Source organism: Nyctereutes procyonoides, unplaced genomic scaffold (assembly GCF_905146905.1).
Source record: "Nyctereutes procyonoides isolate TBG_1078 unplaced genomic scaffold, NYPRO_anot_genome, whole genome shotgun sequence".
NCBI lineage: Eukaryota > Metazoa > Chordata > Mammalia > Carnivora > Canidae > Nyctereutes > Nyctereutes procyonoides.
Window position 1 is genome coordinate 12,322,324 of NW_026575137.1, and position 24,139 is coordinate 12,346,462.

The 24,139-nt window shown below is 42.9% G+C and overlaps 1 protein-coding gene across 3 annotated transcripts in view; it reads left to right on the forward strand.

Moving 5' to 3' along the window:
* CPQ (carboxypeptidase Q) overlaps positions 1 to 24,139 on the forward strand; it is a 409,933-nt gene that overhangs the window by 241,594 nt on the left and 144,200 nt on the right. For all 3 annotated transcript variants that reach the window (XM_055303503.1, XM_055303502.1, XM_055303504.1), the window contains one exon: positions 17,896 to 18,007. In XM_055303503.1, coding sequence (XP_055159478.1) covers positions 17,896 to 18,007 — 112 coding nt within the window. The remainder of the gene's footprint in view (positions 1 to 17,895; positions 18,008 to 24,139) is intronic.

The window sequence follows — 24,139 nt, forward strand, 5'->3', positions numbered from 1 at the left end:
CCCCCTATCTCCAGTGAAGCAATTTTAGGTTCTCTGCCTATAGGAACAGAATGCCTAGAGGTCAGTGCTGGCTCCTAGATCTAAAGTCAGGGGGACTTTAGACCCACTCACTGCCTTGTGATTCTAATCCATTTCCAGTCCACAGAGATGTTTATCTGTTTTCTAGAAGTCAAACTACAGACTTTTAGTTTTTCACTTTTTATAACTCATCTCTAATTGCCACATGTTTGAACAGACGAGGTGCATGAAAGTGTGAATTTGCTGTACCCGGTTGATCACAAGTCCCATAATTAACTTTTAAGCTTTACTTATTTCCGGTTCTAATTTTTTGTCCATAGCTCTGTATAGTTCTGACCTTCAAAGCATGCATTAAAAGTTAATCTTTCTTTAATGTACTCATTGTTTATACTCCTCACTGAGAGAAAGGGAGTTACATTATACAGTAGTTGAGAGTAAACTTCTTTAATGGGTTTATCTGATTAGAATTGTAAAGGTCAAAGTAATTAAGTAGAAATTTGTTTTAATTGTGCATTGATCACAAAAACTAATGTTTTTTTTTTTAAGGGACTGAACTAGCTTGATTCTGAATCGTTTTATTGATTCTCTATTGAATTTCAAGTCTTGTGAGAAATATGTGTGAAGGAAATAAAAAGATCTCTGCTATTAGGAGAGACTGTGATATTTCTCAGCTGAGGCATGAGGATGGGAGGCATGTTCCTTCCTTCTCCCCAGTAGAAGTGCATGAGTAGGTATGGGAGGCTTTTCTGCACTTATCTCCTCTTCCCAGCCTACTGCCACCAGGGAGTGGATTCTTTGGTGAATTACCAACTGAGAGAGCCACTTTTTCTAAGAATGATACCATATAAATTGGGTTTTCTGATGACAATAAAGCATATAAATAAATGCTAAGATGGATTAGGAAACTAGATAGACTGAGCATTCATTGGGTGCCAGGCAATGCATTAGGTCCTTTCCTTGCAACTGTTGTTATTGCCAATATCAACACTATTGGCAGTTGTTAATGTCCATTTTTAGACGCATGGAAATGGAAGCCCGGAGAACCCAAGCAGCTTGCTGAAAGTTCCTCATAAGTGGGAGAAGTAGACTTCAAATCCTGGCCTGTCTGCCTCTAAAGCCCGTGATTGTTAACTACTCTTGCAAGAAGAGGGCAAAGACAAGATTGAAACATGCCCTACCTTATTGAGGTTTCCGGAAGGAAAAGAGGGACTTAAAATTCATCAATTGTTAAGAGTGTAGACTTGAAAGAGATGAAACAGCACTGTTTGACAGGCCCTTTACTTTTTCCCTTGATCTTTAAACAATGCTGCACTTAAATTTGTCTACAACAGCATAAAATTGATATCTGCCCTTTATCATCCACTCCCTCTTCCTGACGATCTTCATAACTTCTCCACAGAGATTATGTTCTAATGTGATGTCAGGATATGCTTTTTTTTTTTCTTCCTGGCTTAAGCTTCTTATTTTTACATGAAACATGCCAGACTTTGATGTGTTGTCTGAGACTCTATTCTAGACTCTCTCCCTATGTTCCAGGTCCTCCTATGGAGAGAGCCTTAGTGACCAGTCTTGCCAGCTCTAGAAAAGTAATTGACAGTGGGATCGTTCATTAGATTAGCCATTGCCTGGACAAAACTCACCTCAGGCGCGTGGGAAGCGTTAGTTCAAATACCTGAATTCATTTTCACGGCACTACCTGGTTACCTAGTAACTGCAGAGTTATTTAGGGAAAGCTGTGTGTTTTGTGATTGCTTGAGCTGTAACTTTTTTTCCCTTTGCAACCTATTATTGAAATGAAAATGTAACTTAGCTATTTCGTGGTGTAAAAATGTTTTCAAATAGGGTAAGTTCATGCTGTTTTAAATTAGACTCACCAAACAACATTTTTAGAATATTTGTCATATTTCTAAATAACATCTGCTTGTGATTGATGCTCCCTTTAACTCGAGCTAGCAGCCCATAGTACCCTAAACCTGTGCCTGCTAAAGCTGTGTACAGTCTACTATACTCTCCAACCCCCCAAATGAGTCTTTCCTAGAGAGAACCGTTTGCAGTGTTTGAGGTTATCTTAAAGTTATCATGGTGTAACCACTACCACAATGGCCATCGTGTAAGGAGTCCACGCTTTGTGCACGCTTTGTGCCCAGTGACTATGACAGTGATGAAGGTATCACATCATCTCATTTCATTCTCACAACACATTTTAAAGTCGGGTTTGTGTTCATTATTCCCACCTTACGGATAGAGAAACACGGCTTAGAGAGGTTAAATAACTTGCCCATGTCAAGCTCATAGAGATAAATTATTGAAAAACTCTTTAGACTATGTGTGGGCAAAAAGTAGCAGATTTCATTTTCAGCATGGTCAAGTAAAAGGTAATACATCAGAGAAAAGCAATCAAAAGTCATTTCTGCATTGTTTTTTTATGAAGCAGGCAGAGGGATAGAATGGAAATAACCTTATCTCTGAGTGGGAAGCCCTGAGTTCTGTTTTTGGGCCCTGCCAGTTGGGCAGATCACTTCTCTGTGTAAAAACAAACCATTGGCCATAATTTCCTAAGGTCATTCTAGTGTAGGAGGCTGAAAAGGAATCCAGAATCATCGTAGGTTTCTTAGCTTTTTTCTATGCAATTAAGGAAAATAAGCAAATTCTGGGAAATATCAGAAAGGCTGTTATAGTTTCTATGTAGTACACAAAAAAAGTCATGTTACCTATGTACACATCCTTAGTTTGATTGTTACAGCTCCAGAATCCAGTGGAATTGGGGAGAGTTCAAAAGAAACCATCAAAATGGCATGATGAGACAATTATAATGAGTGTCGCCGTCTTCACTCTACAAAGAAAAAAATTGTTAGAAATGTCTACAAAGTCATGATTTCTATCTATTATGTACTGGAGAAGGTACTCTTAGGGCAGATAAAGGGAAGTACGTATGGGGATGATGAACTCACTGAATTTTCTACCCATAGATACAAAAAATAAAGATAACTTTGAGAACATTTACACAGATGAAGACCTGACAATCCATCATGGATTACCCAAGGAAACTGCAAGCTGTGGAGTCCACCCCTAAAGGTTGATACTGACGGTGATCGTAATTATTACGCCTCCCACAGTATTCCCCTAGGCCCCAGTGGAAGTTGATGCAGCATGGGCCCCAATTCGAGAAGGCAAATTTTAAGGCACAGAAAGTTCTTTTTAGTATAATGATAAATATTAACTAGTAATACAAGTTTAAAATTTTATTCTGGTGTCAGTTGAAGGAAAAACATTGTAATAGAAGTTTATAGGAGAAAAAATACTGGTATCACAAGAAGTCATTAACAATTCTCACTGAATAGTGGCCAAGATAAGCCCATTTTTCCTTGAGGATCGTGAGAGCTAATGGTGCTTTTGGACATCATGTGTCTGGCTCACTCCCACCTCGGGTCAGGTTCGGTTCTTTGCCTGACAGATGTTCCTTCTGCTTGAGCACTGCAGAGCTTACTCCGCTGCAGACTCCTGTTCCCTTGTTGAACGGCTTAGATTTATTCTTCTACTGAGCTGAGATCTATCTGCATACCCTCTGCCTGCTGGCCTGGTTATGCCTTCTGAGCAAGTTCACTTCTCCTACAGATGAAGCGTCCAGCCCCTAGAAGTCCTCTCTTTTCCAGGGTAACATGCAGTTGCTCTTCAAACAATGCTATTTCCAGACACTGTAAAATCCTGACAGCGCCTCTCCAACCACAGGCTGTTTTCTGGAAGGTCTCTGTAGGTATCTTGGTGACAAAAAAAAAAAAAAAAAAAAAAAAAGGAAGACAAAAGTATTTGATTAATTAAAGTGGGACCCTTACTTCACACAATAAGAATTCATATTTCTGTCAACAGATTCTACAATTTTATTAATAATTTCCATAGCTGAGACACACTGTTAACTCACTATGCTTAAACCACCTGAGTTTTCTGATTATTCCCAGTTGAGTGGCCATTGGCCCACCCTCTCGCAGTGCAGTGTACACATTCATATTTATCCCCGCTGAATTATCTTGTTGGCTAGAAGTTATCATTTCTGCCTCAAGATGGTATTTCAGAACCTCACTTATTTGGTCCAACATATTGATGATTCATCCTATAGTTTTATCATCTTAAAATTGGGGAGTATGTCTCTAAGGTATTGAAGGAAATATTGTGTGAGATTGGACCAGGGCTGACTTAATGTGATAATTAATGTGACTAATACTTATAATGAGTATAATTTGATGAGAACCATACTTTGTATTTCTTTTAATCTTGCTCTAGTTTTATAGTCTGTTAAAATATACTGTTTGTGCTGATAAAATAGAAGTTAAGTTCGTAAACATTTGTTTTTATTAGTATTTTTGCTTCTTTAGAAAATGCACAATTAAGGGGAAAGAGTCCCCTTTCCTCCCTCCCTCCCCCTTTATTTCTCCTTTCCTTTCCCAAGATATATGATTAATTATTCCAAGCACATGGCTACAACCAACATGTAATTGATGAGAATATAATCTCATGACAAGTCAAAATATTTAGGAGAACATGGATAACCTTATAAGTGTTGACATTAAAAAAATCTAAGTCTGCAGTGCAACAATGTCACAATATGCATTGAGAATTCTTTTATCATGATGTTCTTTCATTTCAATTAATTGTGTTTTGGAGAGAAAACACTATAGCGTTCATTATCCTTTGTGGTCTCTGTTATGCTCTGAAAATCACCTTGTATTCTCATTACGGGGTTTGTTTTGTTTTTTTAATAGACATTCCTTGTGAGCTCTGAGTCCCTCGGGCCCATTTTTGTCCCTCTCTGTCCACCAGGTCTGCAGTTACCAAACATTTTGACATGAGGCTGCTTCTACTCCTTATCCTTGAAGTTCCCTTTTAAGAAGGTAGAGGGTAATTTCCTATGCTGTGCAGAGCATAACCACGTTTTGAGTTAGTTTGGACCAAGAAGAAATCACTTTCAGACTATTTGTTTTGACTCATGGTGCATAAACATTATGAGGTTAATGAACTTTTTGGCCTTCAGTGACTTTCGAGTCTTGTGAGATGAAAATGATTACTTCTCTTTTTCATATACATGTGTTATTTGACTGTGAATAGTGAAGTTGACTTTCAATCTATTATATTTTAGATAAAAGGAAGAGTTTTTCCTTTTGGGTAAACATACACAACATACACTTTTCTCTGGCTCTCATAACATTTCCAGTTAAGAAAACTACTCTGTTTTGTTTTTTTTTTTTTTCTGGACATGAAAATTCCAATAAAAAATAAGACTGCATCAGGGTTAATGGGCAAAAAGGTATTCTTTTGCACAAAGGTATTTAAAAGAAAATAAAGTGTTCAGTATTTCCCCCCCACCTAAAACAATGGATACCAGTGGAAATTGGGCATGTTCCTAGAGTCTGAACACAGAGATTATTAACTAAAATGACCTGGCTGAGGGTACGTGATTCAAATATGATAAGAAGGGATCCCTGGGTGGCACAGCGGTTTGGCGCCTGCCTTTGGCCCGGGGCGCGATCCTGGAGACCCGGGATCGAGTCCCATATCGGGCTCCCGGTGCATGGAGGCTGCTTCTCCCTCTGCCTGTGTCTCTGCCTCTCTCTCTCTGTGACTATCATAAAATAAAATAAAATTTAAAAAAAACAAATATGATAAGAAGAGTAAAGACCCAAAAGCACTGTGTTTGAACAGTTAGCTTGCTGCCTCTACAGACTTGAAATCTTTCAAAGTAAGCGTGGTTTCTTAACACCCTGTCCTAAAGCTAAAAATAAGATCATTGAAAAGTCCTCTATTAGTAATAGGGTGTCTGTGACATTATTTGACTCTTTTATCTTATTATTTTTTAAAGATTAGATTTTATGTATTTATTCCTGAGAGACACAGAGAGAGGCAGAGACACAGGCAGAGGGAGAAGCAGGCTCCATGCAGGGAACTTGATCCCGGGACCCCGGGGTCACACCCTGAGCTGAAGGCAAACCCTCCACTGCTGAGCCCCCCCAGGCATCCCTTGACTGTCTGTTATTTAAGCTATAATTTATATGTCGAAGTTAAAGTTGCCTTCAAGTGTTTACATCCTTAGGGACGTGCAGCTGCCCTAAAGTCCACTGCTGAAGTCTTGGGATGTGGGATGGTTGACTTCTGACCCCCCCATTACCTGGTCCAGGTCTTGGCAGGCAAGAGCCAACACAATAACGTGGATGTTCGAGGTAGAAATAATTTAGGCAACTGTTAGAATACGCAGGCGACCATGGCAGGTTAGTACTTATCTGAGCCTCCTTCCCACGCTCCATTCGTCTAGTCTTGGCAACACCCGTGATGACATCAGGACGTGATGCAGTGATTTGTCCTAATTTGGTCACATGAGCCTCCACAACCAGACATAAGCCTTGGGTCACATCTTGACCTGGGTTTACATGCTCTTTTCTTCCTCTGCCTTTGCCGAAGCTTCTTTGCAGAAGCCTTTCTTGCCTTCTCATCTGTCTTGTACCCCATCTCCTCTTTTTCATGCTATATATCATTTAGCTTCATTCTCTCCCTCCCAACACTCCCTCCTTCCTTCCTTCGTTTCCTGATCATTCACAAAGTAACCAAAAATACGCTATCCTCAAACCAAATTCCTTTCTACTAAAGAAAAATGAGAAGTAAATCTGTATACTAACCCGTGCTAATTTGTGTGTCTCTTAATGGGAACCAGCGATAGAGGAGGGATTTCTGTACAGCCTCATTGTGCTTTCTCAAAGTGACAACACTATTTGGTTAGGACCCCCTGGTCTGTTGTGCAGTTTCTTTTGTTTTCATGGCTCATCAAATAGATCCAAAGCTAGAGGCTCCGGAATATTGCGTAGACAGAAGCTTCCAGTTGATCTTGCAGATTGACTTCCTTCCTTCCTTCCTTCCTTCCTTCCTTCCTTCCTTCCTTCCTTCCATAGACCCTTTTGTCCGTGTCCATCCATCCTTCCTCCCACCCTCCCTTCCTTTCCTTTTTTGGTAGGCAGCACCTTGGACCCCACTTTCTATAGTGATAGATGGGTGATACCTCTATTAGCTTGTCTCAACTGAATAGTGAAAATATGTAAAGCACCAAAGTACCAAATGCTTCTGTTTTTTATTTTCTAATCCTATGCACCATGTCTAATAAAAGCCTAGAACTCAGCGGTAAGTGAATGGCCATCAGAATAGAGACGTTAGAGCTGTGCCCGGTACCATAGTTGAATTTGACCGTGGGAAAGGTGATCACTACCGAGAGAGAAGTTGCCTAGACTCTATCTCCCTTGAGGAAGGTCCTCCCTTGAGGAAGGTCCAACCCGGTATTGTCACTCAACTTTCAACAGCTCCCATCCTCTCAAGGGAGACCACATATCCTGAGGTTGCTTAGGCCAAAGGAGCAGGGATCCAGGAACACGGTCCTTTCACTTAAAAGATTATCGTCTCCAGTTGCAGCTGGTCATGACTTCTGGATGAAACCCACTTAGCTTCATTTAATCAGAATGATTTCCTTCCATAGACACTCTCTGCTGTGTCTGATCCACAAGTCAATCTTGAGCCAATTTCAGCCATTTCTTCCAAGTGTACTGCCATCACGGTCATAAATCTACCTAAGGCTGGTTTTCTGTGAGCCACGCATGAATTAGGCCCCTCTTGTCTTGTCCTCAGGTATGAGCAATGTGCTCAGACTCTTCAGCCAGGTACAGGCACAGTCTTTCCTTTCTGAAGCTGATCTGCTGCCTGCACGTGTAAGGAGGGCCCTCAAGGAGTGGAAACAGCTCCTTTCAGGCGTAGCTGTGCTGAGGGGTGAGCATTTGAAGAGGTGGTTCATTTTCTTGTGAAAGAAGTCTGTATCCTGCACACGATCAACAGCCAACAGTTCCACTAAACAAAGCTTGAATATAAATTAATTCAAAAGGAGCTCAGATGTTTGCTGTGTTGCCTCTGAACACACCCTGCGTGTCAGAAGCCTAGCTTTATTCCGTAGACCACCTAGGCTGCTCACTGGGGAGGACAATATTTGTTCAAACACGGTCCCTTTGGTCCATGTTGGGCAATAGCACAATACACTCCGCAACTGTCCTCCGGAAGCCAAGGCTTTGTATCTGACGGGGGTTACAAAAACATGGATTTCTCGAGAAGTGCCTGCCCACCTGTGTTTAGATCCTGAATTGTGGGAAGATCTTGGCAGCCAAAGTTTCTAGGAGATGCTCAGGGAAAAGTCTGTTGAGGTTATGGAGACTTTTCAAAGGACAGTTTCCCCCTTTAAAGTGGTTACAAAAGAAGAAGAATTCCTGAGAACTGACATGGAATATTGGACTAGATGGAACCTTGAAAGATTTTATCTCTTCTTTTTTTTTTTTTTTTTTTTTCCCAATTTTTTTTTTTTTATAATTTAATTTTTATTGGTGTTCAATTTACCAACATACAGAATAACACCCAGTGCTCATCCCGTCAAGTGTCCCCCTCCGTGCCCGTCACCCATTCACCCCCACCCCCCGCCCTCCTCCCCTTCCACCACCCCTAGTTCATTTCCCAGAGTTAGAAGTCTTTATGTTCTGTGTCCCTTTCTGATATCTCCCACACATTTATTCTCCCTTCCCTTATATTCCCCTTCACTATTATTCATATTCCCCAAATAAGTGAGAACATACACTGTTTGTCCTTCTCCAATTGACTTACTTCACTCAGCATAATACCCTCCAGTTCCATCCACGTTGAAGCAAATGGTGGGTATTTGTTGTTTCTAATGGCTGAGTAATATTCCATTGTATACATAAACCACATCTTCTTTATCCATTCATCTTTCGATGGGCATCGAGGCTCCTTCCACAGTTTGGCTATTGTGGACATGGCTGCTAGAAACATCGGGGTGCAGGTGCCCCGGCGTTTCATTGCATCTGAATCTTCGGGGTAAATCCCTAACAGTGCAATTGCTGGGTCGTAGGGCAGGTCTATTTTTAATTCTTTGAGGAACCTCCACACAGTTTTCCAGAGTGGCTGCACCAGTTCACATTCCCACCAACAGTGTAAGAGGGTTCCCTTTTCTCCGCATCCTCTCCAACATTTGTGGTTTCCTGCCTTGTTAATTTCCCCCATTCTCACTGGTGTGAGGTGGTATCTCATTGTGGTTTTGATTTGTATTTCCCTGATGGCAAGTGATGCAGAGCATTTTCTCATGTGCATGTTGGCCATGTCTATGTCTTCCTCTGTGAGATTTCTCTTCATGTCTTTTGCCCATTTCATGATTGGATTGTTTGTTTCTTTGGTGTTGAGTTTAATAAGTTCTTTATAGATTTTGGAAACTAGCCCTTTATCTGATATGTTATTTGCAAATATCTTCTCCCATTCTGTAGGTTGTCTTTGAGTTTTGTTGACTGTATCCTTTGCTGTGCAAAAGCTTCTTATCTTGATGAAGTCCCAATAGTTCATTTTTGCTTTTGTTTCTTTTGTTTTCGTGGATGTATCTTGCAAGAAGTTACTGTGGCCAAGTTCAAAAAGGGTGTTGCCTGTGTTCTCCTCTAGGATTTTGATGGAGTCTTGTCTCACATTTAAATCTTTCATCCATTTTGAGTTTATCTTTGTGTATGGTGCAAGAGAGTGGTCTAGTTTCATTCTTCTGCATGTGGATGACCAATTTTCCCAGCACCATTTATTGAAGAGACTGTCTTTCTTCCAGTGGATCGTCTTTCCTCCTTTGTCGAATATTAGTTGACCATAAAGTTCAGGGTCCATTTCTGGATTCTCTATTCTGTTCCATTGGTCTATGTGTCTGTTTTTGTGCCAGTACCACACTGTCTTGATGACCACAGCTTTGTAGTACAACCTGAAATCTGGCATTGTGATGCCCCCAGCTATGGTTTTCTTTTTTAAAATTCCCCTGGCTATTCGGGGTCTTTTCTGATTCCACACAAATCTTAAAATAATTTGTTCTAAGTCTCTGAAAAAAGTCCATGGTATTTTGATAGGGATTGCATTGAACGTGTAAATTGCCCTGGGTAGCATTGACATTTTCACAATATTAATTCTGCCAATCCATGAGCATGGAATATTTTTCCATCTCTTTGTGTCTTCCTCAATTTCTTTCAGAAGTGTTCTATAGTTTTTAGGGTATAGATCCTTTACCTCTTTGGTTAGGTTTATTCCTAGGTATCTTATGCTTTTGGGTGCAATTGTAAATGGGATTGACTCCTTAATTTCTCTTTCTTCAGTCTCATTGTTAGTGTATAGGAATGCCATTGATTTCTGGGCATTGATTTTGTATCCTGCCACGCTACCAAATTGCTGTATGAGTTCTAGCAATCTTGGGGTGGAGGCTTTTGGGTTTTCTATGTATCTCTTCTCATTTAGCTTTCCATGGAAGAATGTGTCTTATTTTAGAAACCCTCCCAGGAATGAAATTTTCCATAGCCTTCCCCCCTGTTAGCCCTTTTTTAGAGTTCTATAAAAGCCTTCTATCAGAAAATTCTTGATCATTTGTATGACCGTCACGGTCACTGCTACAGCCCAGAACTGGTTCCCTTGCTGTGTCTTTTTGCTGCTCATACCCTCCACAGATGGGCCTGTCATGGCTGAAGCCCATTATTAGATCACTTCTTGGCTGCTTCTTTAAGGGCCAAATAATGAGAAGTTTTTTCCTACCTTTTTTTTTTTTTTTTGTAGGTCATATTTTTCAACTATCTAATGATTTTTGTTGTTGAAAATTGGATTGGGGATTTCCTGTGTCTGGAAATGCTCTAGGCCATGAACTTTGCAACCCTGATGCTCCTCCTGCTACCTCTTAAGATATGTTAAATAAAAGGAGACTGAGAGAATGAAGCAGCTGCAGGCAAAGCAAAACATCACAAAATCAAAACAAAGAAACACTGAGTAATTGTCTTTCTGGTTTTTGATTGAGCAAGACCTTTGTAAAATGAAGCATACTTCAAAGCTAAGTGGGCATCTTCTTTATTAAAGGATCAATCAACAAGAACTCAGTCAGGTTTAGGAAAACAGAGAAATCACAATTTAAAATGCAGAATGTTAAAAACTGAGCATGCCAAGGAGATAAGTATGAGCCCATAGTGTCCCTCAGCATATCTGCTTTATGCGTAACTTCCATTTACCGTGGGCATTTGGAGACCACTGAGCCGTTGTTACCATAGCTTTCAATACAAGCATTTACGATTTTTACATTTATCTTTGATCTCTAGTTGGTCTTAAGGGGGATTCGATCTTTTTCAGGTTTTAGAATCAAGATTATGATTATAAAATATAGATATTTTCCTTTTTTTGTGTGTGTGCAACAATGGAATTCGGATGAGATATATCTGACCTGTAATGTTCCTTTGAACTCCCTTACAAAGCCTTCTGAGCCCCATGCCTTCAGAGGTCCATCTGGGATGACTCTTGCTGGTGTTCCATATGGCACACTTGCAAAAGACTTCAACGTGTGGGTGCAGCGGAGAGAAGGATAATGAAAGGATTGCACGTGTTCTCACCCCTCCGTTCCAGAGGAAGAACATTGCCGGTGCCTTCAAAACCCCCTTGACTCATGTGCATACGCCTCTCTCCGATCATCTCCTCTGCTCTGCCCCAACTCCCATCTTTTATCTGATAGATAAAAACTATCCTCATTTTTGGTTTACCATTACTTTGCTTTTCTTCATGATTTTACGGTCTCTGTACACATTGCTAAAGATTATATTCTTTAGTTCAGCCAAATTTTGAAATTTATATAATGGAATCATACTCTTCTATTTCTTTTGTGATTCCCCTTTTCTTTTTTGCTTTGTTTCCGTATTTTTCTTTTGAGATTCACTTCCATTGATAGATGTAGCTGTAGGTCAGTTTTACTACTTTATATTTCATTATGGGACTGTGCTACAATTTATTTATCCATTCTACTGTTGATGGACATTTGGGTTGGTTCCAATTTGAGACCTTGTGATGGCGTCAGTATGACCATTTTCACCCACACCTCCGAGAACTCAAGTGCTGCAATTCCTCTAATATATACACCTAAAGTGCAGTTGTTGGGTTGTGAGACACACATATGCTCAACTAGAAGAGTATAATTAATAGTTTTTCTAAATAGTTTTAACAATTTTCTGCTCCTACCTGCAGTGGATGAGAACTCCTTTTGCTCAGCATCCTTACCAGGACTTCATATTGTTGGATTTAAAATTTTTTTTCCAGCAAGGGTGGTTCAGAGTGGCACTTTATTGAGGATTTAATTTCCGTTTCCTTGACAAATAATGAGGGTGTTCATCTTTTCAAATGTTTAGTGTGCATTCATAGTTTCCTTTCTGTGAAATGCCTGTTTATGTCTTTTTTCCATTTGACTATTGGGTTGCTCATCTTTTCTGGTTGAATATTAGGAATTCTTTATATATTTTGAACATAAACCACTTTTTGGTTATATGGGTTATAAATATCTTCTTGCAACTTGTAGGAATTCCTCTCATTCTATGATTTCTCTTGATAAACCAAAGTCTTCACATCTTTTTATAGCTGACTTTATGCATCTTTTCTTCACGCTTTGCATTTTTATATCTTGTTTAAGAACTCTTCCCCCCTCCCCTAAAGACATGAAGATATTTTTTCTTAAATAAATTCTAATTTTTAACTTTGAGTAATCCACCTATAAATAATTATGTTTTTCATTTCCATTTGACTTTTTAAATATAGTTTCCAACCCTCTGATGAAATTCCCCATCTTTTCCACTCGATTTTTCACAAATTAATCATAATTATTTTAAAGTCCCTGTCTGATATTTTAAATATCCAGGTTGTATTTGGGTCTACAGTATCATATTGAATACTGTGTTTCCTGACAGTGGATCATTTTGTTTCTTGCTTGTTTTCTTTTTTTTAAAGAAGGTTTTATTTATTTATTCATGAGAGACACAGAGAGAGGCAGAGACACAGGCAGAGGGAGAAGCAGGCTCCCTGTGGGGAGCCCAGTGTGGGACTTGATCCCAGGACCTCCAGGTCATGCCCTGAGCCGAAGGCAGGTGCCCAACCACTGAGCCCCCACGTGTCCCTCTTGCTTATTTTCTATGTCATAATTTTGATTGGATGCTGGATATCATATATAAGAGAACAGGAGAGCCTGGGGCAAATGGTATGTGGGTCCAACAATGATGATGCCTCTTCTGTCAAGCCCATCAGAGGAGGATGGTTGAGTCCATCTTTCATAGCTGAGCCTGGGCTGGATTTCCTTGCTTCTCCTCTCACCTTTGGTGCTCCCCTGCTCCTGGGGTGCTGCTACTGTGTTCAGTGTCTGTAGGGGTCGGGCTGCTGGAGGATGCTTCCTGGTTCTCCCGCCTGGCCCCTCAGGCATGGGGGACTGAGTGCCTGAGGTCAGCAGGGGAGCTTTCTTAACACTCTGCCTGCCCCCCTGCTGTGGGAGCCCCACTCGGGCCTGCGAGTGAGTAGCCTGCCCCACCGCCCCGGCCTGTGGGAGGAGAAGTCCATTTACACAGGGTGGGACCATGGGCCTGAGCAGCTTTCCTGACCTCCCCAGAGACATATGTCTCTTTCCTAATGTCAGTACGGGGTCGGGGGAGTAATTTTCTGCCCCTTCCCCTCAGCCACTGACCTCTGCCCTGCAGGACCCCAGGGGGCAGGTGACTTCTGCTTCCAGGAGAGAAGGGCCTAGAACAGCTTCTATTTGGCGCCTGCCTCCCGGCAGCATCTGGTCATCATCTGCACTCCTGTGCTCCCAGCATTCCTTGTGAGCACCTGATGGAGGCCCATGGGAAGGATCTGGGAAGTTGGGTGGCTAGCACCTTCCCTGGGAGTTTCCCACGGGTGCTGAGCTCTCAAGTTAACCCACAGTCACCTTTTCAGAACCTGTTAACCTGTTAGTTGTCTTCATGACTGCCTGGGCCTGTCACCTCTGCCCATTGTCACGGTCCCCTCTCCCTCCCATCACTGCAAAAGGCCGAGCAATTCGTGTGGCCCATCTCTCCTGGATGAGCTCGCTAGCCTCTGGAATTCGGCTCCTCTGGCTGAATCACAATCTATAGTCTTCGATGGGCCTTAAAGAAGTTATGATTTTGTAGATTATCCCAATTTCTCTCACTGCGAGGGGGGCACAGGCTGAGGAATCCCACTGACCATCATCCCATGGCCACCGCCACTCTCTGCTTTCTCTCTTTGCCTTGTTTTCCTCAATAGCACTTACAACGGCCCTGGCGTGATAGTCCTGTCTTGTCCCCTACCAGAACGGTCTCCCCTACCAGAACGGTCACTCCGTGAAGATAGAATACGTAGTTATTTTCCCCATTTCAGTGTCTGACCTACGACAGAAACTCAACACAAGCTGTCAAAAAGACGCACGCAGTGAGTCCGGAGCTGTGACATCCTTCTCTAGCGTCTCGTGTTGGCGAGTCCTCGAAGTCTGTGCTCGCTCAAGGCTGGCTGGTGCCCCTCTGTCCCCGTGTCCCCATGTCCTTCGGGAGGAGCGGGTGCCCACTGGTGAGTCAGCAGCTGTGACGTGCCAGGTCCCCATGCAGCGCTCCAGGATGGGGGGCCCTTGGGGCTGCTGTCTCGCGGTGGGCCAGGGGCACGGCCAGGCTGCCCGTTGGCCTCAGCCGGTGCCCTCGCCATCCCCCCCCCACCCCCGGGGCCAGGCCACTGTGTCAAGCTGCAGGCCTGTGGCCCTTTCCCTGTGCCTCCCTCCCTGTGTTTGGAAGACGTGGTTGTAAAAAGGACGGTGGAGGACGGGGCTGCAGTGCCTCCTGCCCTGGGCCCTGGACAGCCGCCTAGAGAGGCGGTGTCCCTTAGGCCATGACGGCCCATGGCCCCGCCTTGCAGCACAGGCACTGAAGGGCCTGTGGGTTTTCCTCTTTGACCAGGTGATTCTTCTTCACAGGGCTGGGGCTTTCTATGTCTCCGGGTAGTCTGTTTTTATCTTGTTCTCCTAAATCATACCCAGGTGCAGTGCAAGCGGTGGCCGCTCCTGCCCAACCCGACGCAGGGCTCGGGGACTCCGGCCACGTCCCCTACGAGGGTGCCGCTCAGAGGGAGGCCTTGTGGGCTCCCATCCTCCCAGGCCGGGAGAGCCCTTCTGCTTGGGAGAACTCAAGTCAGTGAACGTGCTCCCGAATTGCCGGGACCTCGTTTTCGTATCACAATTGTAACTACTATCCCACGGTGGCCCCCAGTACCTTTTCTGATTAAAGAAATATTAAAACCAGCTCTCATAATGTAAGTGGTTTGTGAGCATTCTTCTCTAGCACTGTGTTAAAGGCCATACTTTCTGGGATATCGTTTAGTTTCCTATCATTCAAAACCATTTCCCCCCATCTTTTAATTATTTATTTGATAATTCTGGGTGGGCTAATGGAGGCGTTTTAGAAAACATTAAGATGCGTGATGATAAAATAACCTCAATTATTCTGAAGGATAAAATAATAGCTGCCTCGAGTTAGTTGCTCTTACTGCTAACTGGGAAACAAAACATCATCAAAACACATTTTGACACTCTTAATTCACTGGGACTCTAACTTCACTGGGAAAATGGCTTTGAGGATGGTGAGAACATTGACTAAGTGGCTTGTTCATCCCACACAGGATTACACCAGTTTCTGAATCAGAATTTCCTGCTATTGCAACATGCTTTTTTTTTTCTTTCTTCTTCTTCTTTCTTTTTATTTCCTTAGAAACAATCCATTTGGGTTCATTACATGGCCATTTGTTAGGCCTGTTAGTTACAAGGCGTTGTACTTGTTTGTGACTACAGTGAGGTCATGTAGACCGTGTGTGTGTGTGTGTGTGTGTAGACGGAGTCAGTGGAGCTCCTGCAGCTGCTCAGGGAAGCAGGCAGCACAAGGGGTCACCCTGGTATTTCAGAACCCAAATCCTGCTTCCCCAAAGTCATGGGGGCATTTCTATTTCATTGATCAAGAAGCTTGGTTCAACTTTGGCTTGCTCGCTCCGTGCTGTGTGTGCATGGACATCAATTGCTATGTAATATCCTCAGAGAACGCACACAGATCCCAAGTGTGTAACAAGGTAAGCGTCTTTACAAACTGAGCACCTGGTCCCCAGCTCACTAAGCAGAATGTGACCAAGCCTCCCTTGGCCCCGCCTTGTGTCACCAACCCTTCTCATCTTGGGGAACCATTCTCCTGTTTTGATAATTTTTATATTTTATGTATGCGGAATTATACATGATATACTAGTTTGTGTCTGGCTTCTTTCATTTTTCATGATGTTCATGAGATTCATCGCCATCGATCACGTGCTGCGTTTGTGCGTTCGTACTGCTGTGTAGTGTTCCATCGAGCGATACAAGGCAACTTACTCATTCTGCTGTTAACAGGCATTTAAATAGTTTCCTTCTGCGGAGGGCTTTGGGGGACTTCTGAATATTCTGAACATTCTAGTACATCTCTTTTGGTGAAAATATACGTATATGTACACTCCTGTTGGAAATATATACGAGTGGAGGTGTTGGGGCGTAGGTGTGCGTACGTTCAGATTTAGTAGATAAGCCAGTTTTCTGGAGTGGCTGTCAGCAATGGTACCGCACCGGCGGTGGCTTCTAGTTGCTCCATCTCTTCACCAGTATTCAACATTTTCTGCCTTTTTTATTCAAGTTATTTTGGTGGATGTGTATTGAATGTGGATTACTTTACATTTCCTTGATGATAGCAAACCCAAGTACCCTTTTGTATGATTATTAGTATTCGTGTATCTGTTTTTGTGAGTTGTCTGTTCAAGTCTTTTGCGCATGTTTTTAGCAGTTGCCTTTCTCTTTATTTGATATATATATATATTTATTATATATAATATATATATTTATTTGATATCTATATTTATTTGATATATATTGATATATATATATATATTTGATATATAATTCTTTATATCATCTGGGTATAGTTCCTTTGCTATTTATATGTATTGTAAATATCTTCTCCTCTGTGGGTTGCCTTTTCGCTCCTGCAATGGAATCTTTTGAATGAATAGATAGATATTCCTCATTTTTCAAAAGTTCAATTTATTTTTTCTTCTATGTTTTGTGCTTTTTGTGTTCAGTTTAAGAAATCTTTGCCTACTCCAAGTTGACAAAGCTGTTCTATGCTTTCCTCTGACATCTTTATTTAGATTTGTAATTCAGCTGATTTGACATTGTAGATTGTATGCAACAGAGGTCAAGATACAATTTTTCCATATGGATATCCCATTAACTGAGCATCATTTTACTTGCCTCCTTTAAAATGCTTTCACAAAATAAAGTTTTGTTGAAATATGTTTTACATTTTCCTGGGGAAAATTACTAATGATTCTTGAAAAAAATTTAAACCTATGGTGACTTAAAATTTATAATATAACCTGTAGACTTACTTAACACTAATATAGATTGAATTTTTTAAGAAGTTCTTTGATTAGACTCTCGTTTGTAGCTCCAGTATATTTATTTGTTCAACATCAGAATAATTTTATAATACACAAAGCATAATCTTTTTTAAAATTAATTATTCTTCTCATGTTTCCATTTGAACTCAATCCAACATATGTCTGCTAGAATGCGAGACAGCTGAGAATATGGCTGAAGCTTTGAGCTCCATTTTATGTCGTTTATATTTTAAGCCATATAATAAAATTGTCGAACATTGGGTCAGTAACAAACGGTTTTACTTTAGTATTCAAAGCTATACCAATAAAGAGAAGTACAAGGTGAGGACTTTTATTGCTATTGGAGGGCCTGCCACCCCTCCTGTAACGCCTTCCACCAGGTTATCCGCTGGTAATGACACAGATCTTTTAAGACATAAAGATCGAAAAGAAAATACAAAAGCCTCATATCTGTATTTGTAATGACTGTGAATGCTTCCTCTTTGATGTCATTTCTGCTTAGTTTTATTTTTTTCCTCTTTTTATTATTTGTTCTAGGTTGTTCTGGTCAGCGGACATCTGGACAGCTGGGACGTTGGGCAGGGTGCCATGGATGATGGTGGTGGAGCCTTTATATCATGGGAAGCACTCTCGCTTATTAAAGATCTTGGTAAATATTTAGAAAGTCGTTAACCAATGTGTGGGGATCTCTAGCAGTGACATGTTTAACTCAACACAGAAAATACTAAACAGATAAATTACTGTGATATGTTCCAAGACCCTCCTGAGGTCTATGTGTTTTTTTGTCAGTTGAATCCAAGAAAAGAAGAAATTTGTCCCCTTAAAGAAATTTTATTCAAGTGTGCGCCAGACAGCCAAAGCTTCAGACATAATCAGCCCTAGGGAAAATGAGCAAGCAAACAAAGCTGTAGAGAACGGAGCCACATCGGCTAAGACCATGTAAGGAAGCCATGACCAAGTGCAAAGAAAAGTCAGCAGCTCCCCCTGCCTCCTCCTCCTTGTTCATCTTGACACTGTCAGGCTGTTGAGCTAACCTCACGCAGCCGTCCTTCAGGGGCAAAAGTCAAGGAGAAAGGCACAGAACCGAAGGGATGATTCCTTGAGCCACAACAAGGAATCCAGGCTGCAGAACTGGAACTTCCAGGGAAACCTAGACGTGAGGAAGATGGACAGGCCTAAAGAGAAAAAGCTGATGGTGAAAGCAGCGTTTGGTGACCCTCTCTGTGAACAAAAACATGCATTTCCTCTCTGTGCGCTGGTCAGATTGTGAGTGAGGTTAGAAATAATGAAACAATCTGAAGTAAGAGCCCCACATCTGAGTCAGGGCAGGGGTGGCTGTAAAATGCCTCGTCAGCAGAATGTTTTCTGTCGTAACTGGAATGCCTCCGCCTCAGACAGAGTAAACACGAGATCATCCTCTTTGGAGAAGACTCTCCATTGCTGACTTAAACATAAATGTTTAAACGCATCCATTTCTTCTAGTGTTTAATGAACCCTTCCAATCCCGTAAATAAGCCCCTTAAATAATTGGCGTATTAACAATAGATTGCTGAAACGGTCTTGCTTGGGGCAAATCTTTGGTGTAGCATTTTTTTTTTCAAGTACCTGTGTTTATTTATTTTTTATTTATTTTTTATTGGTGTTCAATTTGCCAACATATAGCATAACACCCAGTGCTCATCCCATCAAGTGCCCCCCTCAGTGCCCGTCACCCAGTCGCCCCCACCCCCTGCCCACCTCCCTTTCTGCAACCCCTTGTTCATTTCCCAGAGTTAGGAGTCACTATGTTCTGTCTCCCTTTCTGATATTTCCCACATTTTGATTTATGTTTTAGTTGTGTCTTAAAAGTGGCGAGATAGAAAGGTGAATGTGCATTTTTTTACTTTTAAATAGGCCAGCGTCTCTTAACCTTGACGCTGCTGACGTTGGGGGCCACATAATTCTGTGTTGTGGGGCCTGTCTCACACAGGATGTTTAGCAGCACCCCTGGCCTCTATCTACTGGATGCCAATAAGCACCATCCTCCTCGAGCTGTAACGACCAAAAATGTCTCCAGGCGTTGCCAAATGTCCCTTGGCAGGTTGGGGGTGGTGGTAGGGGAATGCATAAAATTGGTCCGCTAACATGATCTAATAAAAAAAAAATCACTAAAAGACCTAATACAGGGCCATTTTGAGGGGAAAGAAAACAAACTAATTGGAAAGATACCCAAACTTTTAACATTGCTCCCAAGCTGAACACATCCTGTGTGAAGGCAGTTTGTAAGAGCTGGGCATACCCGGAGACTTAAAGAGCATCCTCTCTTCTTAGGACTCTTAGGATAGAGTTGGAACCTACAGACGCACCTGCTCACATAGGTGCCAACAAACATGTAATTTCAAGGTCTGCTTTTAGAACTGGGGAAGGTTTGAAAGAGGTGAATTGTCCAGCAAATAAAAGCCCCAAACATACATCCCTTCAGAGAAGATCTGGGAAACCCTACATTTGAGTCCTCTCCCCCTTCCCTTAAAAATGCCCCCCTTGTGATCTGTTCTGTCTTTATCTTCATTCCGGAAGGAAGTGGGTTCTAGACACGAGACAGGCAGATATTAAACATTTTCCTCCTTACAGGGCCCAGATACGCATTTAGGAGGTTAATTTTGAGGTGTTTGGCCAACTTGATTAGAAAGAGTGGTGGAGCGACAAGAGAACCGGGCCCCTCTGAATTGGAGCTTGTGTCCCTCCATGACTCAACTACTCTTTTTGGCCTTGGGCAGGTCATTTTAACTCTCTGGTCTTCTCTCTCTTCATCTCTCTCTCTCTCTCTCTCTTTTTTTTTTTTCCTCTTCATCTCTTTTAATTGTAAGCTTCCAGAGTATTTTATCTGCCCTGGATGGGAATAAAGGTGATGCCTTCTCTGGGCTTTTGTGGTGCTCAGCATGGTACCCTAAGTCACCGTTAATTGAGTTGGATTCAATTGCATAGATGAAATAACAGCAAGCAAAGGGGAATTGAGTATCTTTTCCGGCACTGACTTCTGTTGCTTTTGATAGCTAGAAACCAGTCTCCTTCAATTCAGGACTTGCCTTTCCTAGAGTTTTCTGGAAATCCTATGTAAACATATGAATAAAACTCTGAAACGGAGAGTAATATTTCCTTTTTTTTAAGATTTATTATTTGTTTCAGAGAGTGAGCAAGCGGGGAGAAGGATGGAGGGAGACGGAGGGGGGAGAAGGACAGACTTTCAAGCAGAACCCCTGTTGAGCGCGGAGCCCGACGCTTGGGCTCCACCTCATGACCCTGAGACCATGACCTGAGCTGAGACCGGGAACTGGATGCTCAACTGGCTGAGCCACCGAGGCACCCCAAGGAGTTCTATTTTTTTTGAGTGGGTGTTAAGAGGCAGCATACTATTCAAAAGGCAGCAGGCTCTGGAGCCAGACGCCTGAGTTCCTACCTCAGCCCCGCATCTTACTAAGCATGTGGCCTTTGCCTCTCTGTGCCTCAGCTTTCTAATCTGTGAGATTGGGACAATAATAGCTCCAATCTCACAGAATTGCTTTGAAAATTAGTCTGTTCACATAACATACTTAGAGCAGCGCCTGACCCAACCCAAGAACTCAACAAACGTCAACTTGTGTTGTTTCGTAAGCCTGACTCTGACAGTACCGGGTACGTTTTTTACCCCGTTCCCATTAGTCATCACACTGCTTCCTCACTTACTATGGTAGTTGCGTGATGTAACTCTAGGTCCGCCCACTGTGTATGGAATATGCTTTCTCTTTACTATTTAAGTTGCCGTCTCTTGTGTGAAGGACATCCAGTGATCCCTTCACCTGTTTTCTACTTGCGTGCTAAATTCCCAGGAATCTGAATTTATCCACTTTCTGCCTCCAGTGCCAGCGTAGGTCACCTGCCCGGTCTCCACTCTCTACCTCATTGGAGACTGTACCCGTTAAATCTTACTGTGATTTTCCCTATTAAATCTTACTCTTTGATTCTAAAGTCAAAATTAAGTGGTGGATTTCGATTTGTAGACTGCCTCCGCGTTTTAATGTGAAGAACCGGGTCTAACGTGTGACATATGAGTTCTGTTTGATGGGATGAGCACTGGGTGTTATTCTATATGTTGGCAAAGTGAACACCAATAAAAAATAAAATTATAAAAAAAAAAGAAAATCACTGATCTACTTGAACAAGAAATACGACTTTGGGAAATGGGCTCATGATTATATTACTTAATTATATTAATAAGCCCAGACTGCTTAAGTGGTGATATATGAAAGCTCCGTGGCAATCTCTTTTTTTTTTTCCAAGAAAAGTGACTCCTTTTGACTGATGCTCCTTGGATGATATGTCATGCAGCCCAGCAAAGTCCTTCCATGGGGCTTATGAACTTGAAGTGTTGTTCCAGGCAGGATTTCTGATATTTAGGAATATAGTCCTGAGAGTCATCCTTCTGAGCCCTTCTCCCTTGTTCTCTTCTTATAGATTCCCTCTTTAGCCCAGGCCATCAGCTAAAACTATATTCAATTAATCTAACAGAAGAGATACTGGTGCTTTGCAAATATAATCAGTCATTCCTGAGTAGCTGTCAACAGAAGGCTATTTGCTGTGAAATGCTGTTGAATGCTTCTTTGTGTTTGTGCTTTGCTGGACTCGAATCTGTTTATTTGAAATGTCATTTCCTGGAATGTTCTGGTGTCAACGAACAAAGCCCATGGCCAAAGATGCTATATGCTTCAGAATGTTCGTCTGGCACTTGAAAAATAAACCACCATCCATCTCAAAATTCTTCCAGCTTTACAATTTTCAGTGAAGTTAGAATTTTGAGTTTTCAGGCCCAGACAAAGGGGAGAAGAGAATCAGAATCCAGAGCACCACTTAGCTGTTGAAATGTGGACTTTAAGCGAAACATCTCGTTAGAGAAATGTAAGCACGAGCGTCCTGATTGTGATCATTTTAGGACTCGGAGTCTATGTGTCAGAGAAATGTCTTATTTGTATAGCGCTTTACTCGTCCACTCAGCCAGTTCTTGCCGTGCTCAGGGTTGCGTGTCTGTGTGCCCGACGTCTTGTACCAAAGAGGAACAAGACATGGTCCTTGAAGGGGGAGAGACATTGAATTCGAGAACTGCCACGGAACTGTTTTAAGTGCTTTAACTGAAGTGTGTACAAATGACTCTGCGCACCTGGCGAGGGCAGGGGGACCAGGAGGTGTGGCTGGGTCAGGGCATCTTCACAAAGGTGATATCCAAGCTTCCTTTTGTAAAGATGAATACGAATTCCTGAAGCGCAGGGGGCACGTGAGTAATCCCCAGCAGACTATAGAGCCTCCAGTCTTGCACATCATTAAAAATGAGGAGAAGGTTGTCGCCAGTAACAATCTGGGGATTGCAGGGGAAGAGAGGATTTGCAAAATTGCAGGAAGCGTGCACTTTTTATTTAATAGTTTTATATAACTTTTTTTTATATATATAATAAGAAGGTGCCATTTAAGTCATCAAGAAAAATAGAAACCCACCTCAGATGCCAAAAGATTTCTGGTGTTGCCATTATCACGAGCATGGTGGCAACAGGGCCAACGGGGCAGAGGCAGGAAGGAGGAGGAGGACCCAGGGCACACAGCCACCTGTCGTCACAGGTGTTGGTGCCCCGTCCCCAGTGGATCCTCTTGTCCGAGGGAGGCCCATCCAGAGAGAGGGTTTCCTTCTCCCCAGTCAAGCCTCCCTTGGCCAAGTCCAGGCAGCCCACGCAGAGCGACCGAGCGGGGGAGACGGGCAGCTTTCCACCGAGGAGCCCTAAGCGGCAGAGCTGGCTGCGGGCCGGGCCCAGGCCCACCCCGTCCTGGTGGAAGGCACCTCCCAGGTGCCCCAGCCCCTGAAGGTATGAACGTCCCACCCGCTGCAGTGGGTGGGCGCCGTGGGGGGCCCTCCCGACGGCGTGGCCTCGCCTTCCCCCCGAACAGCTCCAAGCCGGGAAGGCCGCCCCCAGGGTCTGTATTACCGCAGACGGGACTGAAGCCGAGGGAAGCTAGGTGCCTGCCCACGATCACGTGAACCCAGGCGGCTGGCCCGCGGAGCTGAGGACAGACAGCCTCGGGTGGGTGACGGGGACCCGGGGGGCTGCCCCAGTCGGCGAGCTGGGCACCGGGCTGGCCTCTCTTCACCCGGCGCACCTGTGCCCGCGCCACCCAGCAGGCACTTCTCCCGGAGCCTTGTGCTAACGACCCGCGTATTCGCAGCGATGTTGGGCCTATGCCAAGGGCTCTTGACCAGGTTTGCCCACGGCCCCAGGGGAACCAGAATCTGGCGGCGTTTTTCTTTGCCAGCAGGAATTTTCATCTGAAAACACAGCACAGACTGCCCCTCCCCGCACTCGGGATGCTCTTCCCCCACGGCTTCTTTGTGAATGGCGGGAGGGAGGCCCACAGTCCTGGGAAAGTATCCTCCTCAAACCACGGGTCCTCGGTGCCCTTGGGGAAGGGCACGTCTGCTGCGGAGCCAAGAAAAGAGGTCAGAAGAAACCGAATTTTCTCCCCACGTTAAATTTCATTGTCGTTAATCTGAATTTTAACATGTAGATCGTGGTTTGCTTTTATTTTCCTGAATCAATTTTGGTCTTCTCTTCTTTTGATTGTATTTAATGAGACAAACACGAAGAACAGTAGAAGAATCAGACTCTAGGAATATGCTTACTCTTACTTTTTTTTTTTTTTTGATTCTAAAAGTAGCTTTACTGTCATGAGCATTTGTGGTTTCTCATGGTTTTTGGGGGATGATCGTCTCTCTCTCTCTTTTTTT